Source organism: Chiloscyllium plagiosum, chromosome 17 (assembly GCF_004010195.1).
Source record: "Chiloscyllium plagiosum isolate BGI_BamShark_2017 chromosome 17, ASM401019v2, whole genome shotgun sequence".
Taxonomy (NCBI): domain Eukaryota; kingdom Metazoa; phylum Chordata; class Chondrichthyes; order Orectolobiformes; family Hemiscylliidae; genus Chiloscyllium; species Chiloscyllium plagiosum.
This window is the reverse complement of record NC_057726.1, coordinates 19,519,266-19,528,886: the sequence shown is the minus strand read 5'-3', so window position 1 is coordinate 19,528,886 and position 9,621 is coordinate 19,519,266. Positions and strand designations below refer to the sequence as shown.

The 9,621-nt window shown below is 39.3% G+C and overlaps 1 protein-coding gene across 1 annotated transcript in view; it reads left to right on the top strand.

Moving 5' to 3' along the window:
- usp10 (ubiquitin specific peptidase 10) overlaps nucleotides 1-9,621 on the top strand; it is a 74,843-nt gene that overhangs the window by 48,877 nt on the left and 16,345 nt on the right. Inside the window, exons 11-12 of the mRNA XM_043706638.1 lie at nucleotides 3,012-3,177; nucleotides 4,266-4,410. Of these exons, the coding sequence (XP_043562573.1) occupies nucleotides 3,012-3,177; nucleotides 4,266-4,410 (311 nt within the window). The remainder of the gene's footprint in view (nucleotides 1-3,011; nucleotides 3,178-4,265; nucleotides 4,411-9,621) is intronic.

Below are 9,621 nucleotides of genomic sequence, written 5' to 3'. Positions count from 1 at the left end.
CTCACCTTGACCTCCTTCCACCTATCACATTTCCAACACCCCTCCCTCAAGTCCCTCCTCCCTACCTTTTATCTTAGCCTGCTGGACACACTTTCCTCATTCCTGAAGAAGGGCTTATGCCCGAAATGTCGATTCTCCTGTTCCTTGGATGCTGCCTGACCTGCTGTGCTTTTCCAGCAACACATTTTCAGCTCTGCAATTCATCAATCACATTACAGCAAATTTGCGTTAATGAAACACGTGTTATAGCAGAACAAGCTATATGAATAACAAGGGTTTAGAGGGACGTGGGCCAAATGCTGGCAAATGGGGCTAGATTAATTAAGGATAGATGGTCAGCATGGACGAGCTGGACTGAAGGGTCTTTTTCTGTGCTATAGAATGCCATGATTCTAATCCTATAACTTTTTTTGATGGTTGATTTGGTTTTCTTGAATGAAACAATAAGATTTATTGCTGAAAAAACTAATTGTTTTGTTGTGCTCATCTGGGTAATTGATAAGAATACCAATTGAAGAGGAGGCCAACATGAGCAGCTTGGTGGCTCAGTGATTAGCACTGCTGCCTCATCGCGCTGGCAACCTGGGTTCGATTCCCATCTCGGGCGACTGCTTGTGTGGAGTTTGCACGTTCTCCTGTGTCAGCATGGGTTTCATCCGGGTTTGCTGGTTTCCTCCTACAGTCCAAAGATGTGCGGATTAAGTGAATTGGCCATGCTAAATTGCCCGTAGTGTTCAGAGATGTGTAGTCTAGGTGCATTAGTCTGGGGAAATGTAGAATGGGTCAGGGTGGTTTACTTACTCTTCAGAGGGTAATGTGGACTTGTTGGGCCAAATGGTCTGTTTTCACACTGTAAGGATTCTATGGTTCTATGATTTTTATGCTGAGAAGAGAGTGTTGATTGGTTGGCAAGTAAACTCTTGATAGTTAGAGGTGTTCCCATAGGTAATGCACCAAATAATGAAAGAACAATGAACTATCAAGATTTGTTTAATTTTAAAAGCAGGTAATTTTGCTATTAATTGGTGTAAAGCATTGACGTGAGAAATGAATCAACAAATGGCTGTCAATTACTTTATTGAAATGCAACAATTGAAGTGCATGTACATGTTCTTTGTCTTCAGATTAGGTGTATATTAATGCAATCTTCTATATATAAGCACATGGCGGTGATCCCATTTGTGCAGTCTAAACCGGTTGTCAGCATATTTCTTTGCGCTCTCTGGATTACTCAGCAAATGTTCTTCAATGGCAGAAATGCATCCAGTGTTGTGAACACTCTATTTTCTCCATGGCATCAGCTCTACCAATGGCTACTTGTTCAATAATCAGCATTCTCCTCTCATGCAGGATAAATGTTGGTTTCCCCTTATATTAGTGTACTTTTGAATTGTCCTGATGTATGCAAGTTGAAAAGCTTCAACAAGTTGAGTCTATTCAGCAATGTTCAAATTCTGTGCTACCAAAGGATTAATAATATTTTTCTTGTGAATCGACAGCCTACCATTGCTGTCACCATTTAGCATGGATGGGAACTTAGCTCATTTAGGTTGGCAATGTGAGCTTCTGAATAGAAGGACTAGTGTGTAAAGTCAGAAGTTTATTATTTTTTTGTTTAGGTGCTTGCCAAAATAAAGAGGAAGGCAATACAGTAGTCAGCAATGTGGTTCCAGAACTAGTCTTAAAAAATGAGCCATGTCATTTGAATATTCCTATATATAAACAGAAAAGCTGAGTAACCATATTTGCTTCACCAAGGATCGATATGATGAAGAACCGTTCAGAATGGTAAAAACCAAAAGAACTGTGGATGCTGGAAATCAGAAACAAAAACAAAGGGTGCTGAAAAAGCTCAGCAGGTTTGGCAGCATCTGTGGGCAGAAAGCAGAGTTAATGTTTCAAGTCCAGTGACCTGATGCTGCCAGACCTGAGCTTTTCCAGCAATTTGTTTACATTGAAAATAATCATTATTTCTGTTGGGCTTTCTCTTCCATCAGATTCATTCTGCAAAGGATTTTAAAATAATTAGATAAAATACTTTACCTTGTAATGTTTGTTTCTCCTTATGTTTGGAACTGTTTTTAAAACATTTTTCCCAGGGAATCACTGAGTCATTTTAGAAAAGTTAGATAATCAGGAGGGGCAATGACCTGTTTTGTTTTTGAGCACTTGGCCAACCAGCATACTCAAATATGTTTTGTTTATTCATTTGTGGGACATGGACATTGCTGGCAATCCAGCATTTATTGCCCATTCATCGTTCTCCTTGAGAAGATGGTACTGAACTACCTTTTTTTGAACCACCACAGTCCATCTGCTGTAGGCAGACCCACTATACTGTTAAGGAGGGAATTCCATGATTTTGACTGACCGTGAAGAAATGGCAATTTATTTCCGAGTCAGGATGGTGTGTGGGTTTAGATGTAGTTCCAATGTATTCACTGCCCTTGTTTTTATAGATGGAAATGGTTGAGAGTATGGGAGGTGTTGTCTGTGTACCTTTGAATTTCTGTAGTGAATCTTGTAGATAGTAGCAGCAGTTTGTACTAAGCACTGGTGGTGGAGGAAGTGGCTGCTTGTGGAAGTGGTGCCAATCAATTGTGTTGCTTTGTCCTAGATTATCAAGCTTCTTGTTTTGTTGGAGCTGCACTCATCCAGGCAGGTTAGAAATATTTCATCAGTTCCTAAGTTGCACCTTGTAGATGGCAGACAGGGTTTTGGGATCAAGGAAATTAGTTACTTCATTATTCATTGCCTCTGACCTGCTCTTCTAGCCACTGTGTTTGGTGAGTCCAGTTGATTTTCTGGTCAATGGTTACCCCCACGGTGTTGCATTAGGGTGGCTGTTAACTGTTTTAAATAGATCAGAATCAATTGAAATGTTTTGAATGCAATTTCAAGTTACTTACTTATTTCTTCCCCATCAGAGATTTTGGAATTATCGCAAATCTAACAATTGTATACAAGTATTGTGAAAAGTTTCAAAACCTCACTTCTCACCTTGCTTCCAGATCTGTGGTTTACCAGCAAAGTTCCAAGGAATCTGCTACCCTCCAACTGTTCTTCTCACTGCAGCTTGATATACAGTCTGAAAAGATTCGTACAGTGCAAGATGCTCTGGAAAGCTTGGTGGCCAGGGAGTCAGTCCAGGGATACACCACTAAAACCAAACAGGAGGTACACACTTCTAACTAGAATGAATTCAAATTATAAATGGGAACCAAATCAAATTTACTTAAATTTAAACTGAATGCTTTGAGTTCTGCTTGTATACCCTGTAACTTACAAGTATTGTATATAAACTTTTTATTATTCTCATCAGCTTGTAACAGTTAACTTACATTTTCTATTCATTATGCGAAACATGTATGCCATCTCCATCGCATATGCTGACACTGCTCGCATTTGAAATGCTCAGCAAGTAAACACAGTCGCAGTTTTGACCATTTTAAATTAAAACCGTAATTAGGAATTTTTTACAGCAGATTTATCTTATTAATTCCAGTGCTTTGAACACAGAAGTATCAATGGATCATGTTTGAAGCATTGTCGGTGTTGTACTGCAAGCACTCAGTCACTGAATTACACTTGTCTGTCTTCAAGTTGACGCATAAGCATCGTGGGCCCCCTTGATACTCTCTGCCAAAGATGTTTTCTGAGGTTAAAGACCCCGCTAGGTTCACTGTCAATGCCTTGCTATTTATGGAAAAGGAGTAAGTGAGTCAATAGCTTGCCAATCTCCTGTGCAATTGAGGCAATGGAGCTTGTGACCCCAAAGATTATCTTTGTGACTTTGTTGAGGGGCACGTGTTAAGTTAAGCGCTATCCTGAACCAAAAAGTGCCATCCTTCAGATTCTTATTTATCTTCCTTTGGCAGAAATGTTCTATCTCATTCGTGTTGCTCAGGTTTAGCTGGAAGTGGTCTGAGTAAATGAGGGAAGATAGAATGGAGTTGTATGTAATTTGTGACAAGACATTGGTCTATCACACTACCTTCGTGTTTAAATTCACTAAATAAAAATGTGTTTAAATTCACTAAATAAAAACATTTTGAAGATACTCCACTTTTACAGGTGGCTTGGATATTTAACTATTAAGTGAATCCTGCAATATTGAAAATAAATTGATCTCATTTCCAAACAAACATTGTTGTATTCACTGCTTTCTGGATTAATTCTCATAGTCTAACTGACTAAGTGTTCATGTAGTATGGGAATGTTTAATTACTTCAAGACTCTAAACTAATTTCCCCTTGCTGTTTCAGGTTGAGATTTGTCGTCGTGTTACCTTAGAAGAATTGCCACCTGTTCTTGTCTTGCATCTTAAACGTTTCATTTATGAAAAGACTGGAGGATGCCAGAAATTGATCAAGAATATTGATTACCCCATTGACCTTGAAATAAGCAAGGGTAAGTACAGCATATTTCTGCAAAATGGTGAGTTGATTGGTTGTACTAGATGTTGTGCTTTTTTTTTTAGAAATCCTTATACACTGAAATGATGTCAGTGCAGCCATTTACCATAGAACTCAGGATCCCACACCTGCTATTTCTCTGTTTTGAATCTCGAATGTCACAGTTTTGTGGGAAATGGTAGATAGATCAAAGGCTTTGCAAGTTTTATTGTGAGATAGTGATATGTGATTGTGGACTGAGGTTATCATTGTCTAATTTGATTTTTATTTGTTCTCTTGAAATGCTTTCTATTTGACAAGCATTTGAGGCAGAGTTGAGTCACTCTGCACTTGGTAAACTTAAATGGCATTTATTTGAACACTGTGAAAGAAACTAAAATAAGAATTGAAAGGTAAAGCACCAGAAAAAGATATGCAGTCTGACACCCCCCGCTCACCCAAATATATTTCAGTCTTCTAACTAACTCTTATTCCTTTCTTCAGTTCTCCCTTAAAATTTATTGCATGTCAGACATGATGACCATCTACATTCCATATCCTCTGCTTGGACATCTCACTGATGGTTATGAGAAGGAAAGCAGAAGAATCTACCAATGTGATTGTTTGCATCTTCAACAGTGCTGTCAAACAACATGCTTAACAATAACCTACTTAGTGATGCTCAGTTTAGGTTCTGTCAGGTCCTAACCTCATGACAACCTTAGTTGAAACAGGGACAAAAAAACTGAATTCCACCATTGAAGGTAACTGACCCTGATGTAATGACCAAATTTGACCAAGTATGTCATCAAGGGATTCTAGCCAAACATGGGATCTTGGGGATCAGGGGAAAAACTCTGCTGGTTGCGTGACATGAACTATACTTGTCATTTGTCAACTCAAAATCTGGATATTGTCGAGATCTTACTGCAGGGAGTGCACCAATATGAATTGTCACAAATGGTGACAAAAGAAACTGGTTGTGATTGTTGAAGATCAGTCACTCCAGTAGGAATATCCTGGAGCTGGAGTTCCTCAGGGTGATGTCCTAGACACCAGCATCTTCAGTTCCTTCATTAAGCATGTCTCTATCACAAGGTTAAAAGTGGGGATATTCACTAATTTACTACATAATATTTAACATCATTTCTGACAGCTCATACTGGTGCAGTCCCTGTCTAAATGCAGCAAGATCTAGACAATATCCAGATTTTGAGTTGACAAATGGCAAGTAAAGTTCACGTCACGCAAGTACCAGGCAATGATCATCTCCAACAAGAGAGAATTTAGCAATCACCCTTACTTTCAATGGCATTATCACTGAATCCCCCATAGCAACATCAGAGGTTATTGTTAAGTCGGAAATGGGACTAGGCTAGCCTTAAGTGCTGCAGCTCAAAGAGCTGGTCAAAGGTTAGAAATACTTGAGCCACAAGTAACTTTCTGATTCCCCAAAGCCTGTCCATCATGTACAAGATGCAAGACAGGAGTGTGATGGAATGCTCCTCACTTTACATGGATAAGTGCAGCTCCGTTGACAAGTTGGATACCATCCTGGACAAAGCAGCCCACTTGATTGGAACAGCATCCACAAACATTCACTCCCTGTAGCAGTTGTGTGTGCCGTCTACAGGATGCATTACAGAAATTTGCCAAGATTCCTTAAACAGCACCTTCCAAACTCATGGCCATGACCATAGAGTAGGACAAAGGTAGCAGGTACGTGGGAGCACTGCCACTTGCAAATTTCCCGCCAAGCCACTCACCATCCTGACTTGGAAATGTATGCAAGTTCCTTCAGTGTCACTGGGTCACAACCTTGGAATTCCCTCCCTCATGACGTTGTGGTTTAGCTGCAGCAAATGGTTTAAGAGGCAGCTCATCTATAGCTTCTCAAAGGCAAACGAGGATATACAATAAATGCACTCGCAACTTTAGATGTGCCAATCATGTCAGTGTCAAAATGTAAGAATTAGTCTCAATGTAACTGGGAATATTTTAACACTTAAGCGTACACCTATTAGGAAGGACTGGCAGTCAGTTGAGAATAGCTGTAATTAATTTTCAGGTTAAATTGTACTTGATTTTTTAATATTTGGACAAATGTAGTAGAAATAGGCAAATGATTTGCATTTTATATAATTCCTTTTGTGATCTTGAGGCATTGCAAGTAATTTGCAGTATAATCATTTTTCTATTGTAGGAATCATAGCAATCAGTTTATGCATAGCAAGCTACCGTAAACATCAGTGAAATAAATTACCAGATTTATTCTGTGATAACTGGCCAAGCCACTTTGACAATTGACTCCACTGTTGCAAATACAGCTGTGGATCTTTTATGGAGAGAAGTTAAGGTCTTGATTAAACATCACATCTGAAAGATATCAGTCAGCCATCAGTGCAGTGCACTCTATTGAAATGTCACTCATGACTTTGTGCTCAAATCTTGAATTCAAATTCTATCTTTCTGACAAAGGGGTGTTACCAATTAGTCGCATCTCTTTTGAATAAGAATTAACTGATGCTTTGAAACAATTGAAGCAAGTTGCAAAATTCTGGGGTCTAACTTCAGAAGTCGTCATTAATGCAAACTTGCACAGCGGAACAATAATCGAAGTGAAGAGTATTGTGTAGGCATAATGTACTGAGATGTACATTTTAGCTGCCAGGATGATGGAAAGCGAGTTCTTTTCCCTGAAATGAACGTACATTTGCATGTTTCCTATAACAATTGCTAAGATATTCGAATTGATAAAATACCAATATATTAGTACATCAGGATTTTTGGCTATGGCGAAGTTCAAAAAGAGCATTTTCCCCCTACTTTTAAACTGATTTGTGTCATTGCACTCCATTTTAGGGAGCAGTGTTTTCCTTAACAGCTGATAAAACCCAATCCTGATCAACTAGCATCCATGACGCATTACAATTGAAGCTAAATGTAGGATACAAATCTACAGCCATGCTATCAAATTGAAGTAGCAACTGAGCTCGAGAGGTAGCTTACGGCAGCTAAGCTGCAATTGCCTTCTCATTTCACTCACGTTTTGCTTACAGAAGGATAGAGTTTAAAATGGAGTTTGTCTTTAAAAGCAACTAACTGGAAACTGCTCATTGAAAGAATATTATATTTATATCCAAAAAAATCATAGAAACATGATTCATGCAAATATTTACCAGTAAATTTCTTCTGAGAATAATGAATCTGTGGAGTTCTTTACCACAGAGCTGTCAAGGCTGGGTTATTAAAAATATTCAAGACTCCGATGGGAGGGTTTTTGATCTTTGAAGGGAATCCAGGGTTGCAAGGGAGAAAAGCAGGAAATTGCAGTTGATGACAATCATTGGACCAGCCATAATCTCATTAAATGGCAAAGCAGACTCACTGGACCCACTTCTGCTCTAGATTTTGTGGTCTTCTGGTAGAGCAATATGAATATATTGAAGTAATCCTGCATCTCCACTTGATCAAAACAAAATAATCATTGAAATATTACTTGAAGTAATTTTCCACACAATTCAAAGGTTGTTTGTTTGCACCAAGAAGATTTGAAGCCATCATCTTAGAATATTGTATGCTATTTTCTCTGAGGGGGTGACAATCTCAAACTGCATCTCTGGCCGTTTTTTCACGTGAGAAGGGAGCTGTGTTTGTGAGGGGAGTTTCCGATGATGGCTTCCTTCGCAGTGGTAGACTCAAACTTCCATTCTGACAGTCCTTTCATAGTGCAAAACTATTTAAGATTGTCACTCCTGCTGAAACTGGCCCATTATGTTCGAAGATGACTGGGAACATTTGAAACATAATCTGATATTTAAGGTCCCTGACAGCCACTTTGAGAGCTGCTGTCAAACCTAAAGTGCGACAGATTAATGTGATGGGGGTAGGGTTTTGGCAATGGAAAGGGTAGGGTACCGAGTGGGTAGGATGTAACATGGCAAGATACATGATGCTGTTTTAGAGTATAATTTGGAGATGCAGGTGGTAATCACCTAATGGAGCAGTGCTCTGAAAGCTAGCTTCCAAATAAACCTGTTGGACTATAACCTGGTTCGTTAGAGTAGGTCAGGATAGATGGAATAAATGTAATCTGTCTGGCATCATGTTTAAGGATTGGGGCCAGATATGGAAGGGGGTGTCCTTTATAATCCACACTCTCTGTACTCTCAAAGGAAGATTCATGGCCCTGTTTCTTGCCTTTTCAAAGATATAAGTAGCATTGGTCCAATGTAAATTGCTAAAATAGATCTCACTGAAGTAAGACACAATGCATCTTTATTCTGCATTTTTCCAGATGAATTGTTTCCCAGGCTGTAGTGGGAGATGTGGGAGTAAATTACAGGGGCTCTGACTGAAATTTTTCATTCGTGGCAGACTGGAAGGTAGTTGAAGTGGTTCTGCTTTTTAGGAAGAGTGGTAGAGGTAACCAGGGAATTACAGACCAGTACACATCTCATCAGTGAAAGGCAAACTGTTGGAGAATATTCTAAAGCAGAGAATTAATACCCATTTGGGGGGGATTGGGTTTGATCAGGGATAGCCAAAGAATGGGATCTAATTTTTAAGGTGAAAGACAAGAGGTTTAGAGGGGATGTGCAGAAAATGTCTTCACCCAGAAGGTAGTGGGAATCTGGAATGCACTGCTTGGGAGGAGAATTAAGATGGAAAAACTCTGTCTTTTAAAAAGTACTTGGATGAGTATTGAAGTGCCATGACATTAAAGGCTAATGTGCTGTGCTGGAAAGTGGAACAAGTGTAGACTTAGACTAGTTTTGTTGGTACAGACTTCTGTCCTCTATAATTCTATGATTTTTATGCTCCCTTGATAAGATGATGTGAACTAGCTATTTTGAATTCACAGGTCCACTAGATTTTTGATTCATATTCAGCTGAATACAGTTAGTAAGTTTGCAGATGACACCAAAATTGGAGGTGTAGTGGACAGCGAAGTGGGTTACCTCAGATACAACAGGATCTGGACCAGATGGACCAATGAGCTGAGAAGTGGCAGATGGGGTTTAATTCAGATAAATGTGAGGTGCTGTATTTTGGGAAAGCAAATCTTAGCAGGACTTATACACTTAATGGTAAGGTCCTAGGGAGTGTTGCTGAACAAAGCGACCTTGGAGTGCAGGTTCATAGCTCCTTGAAAGTGGAGTCGCAGGTAGATAGGATAGTGAAGGCAGCGTTTGGTATGCTTTCCTTTATTGGTCAGAGTATTGAG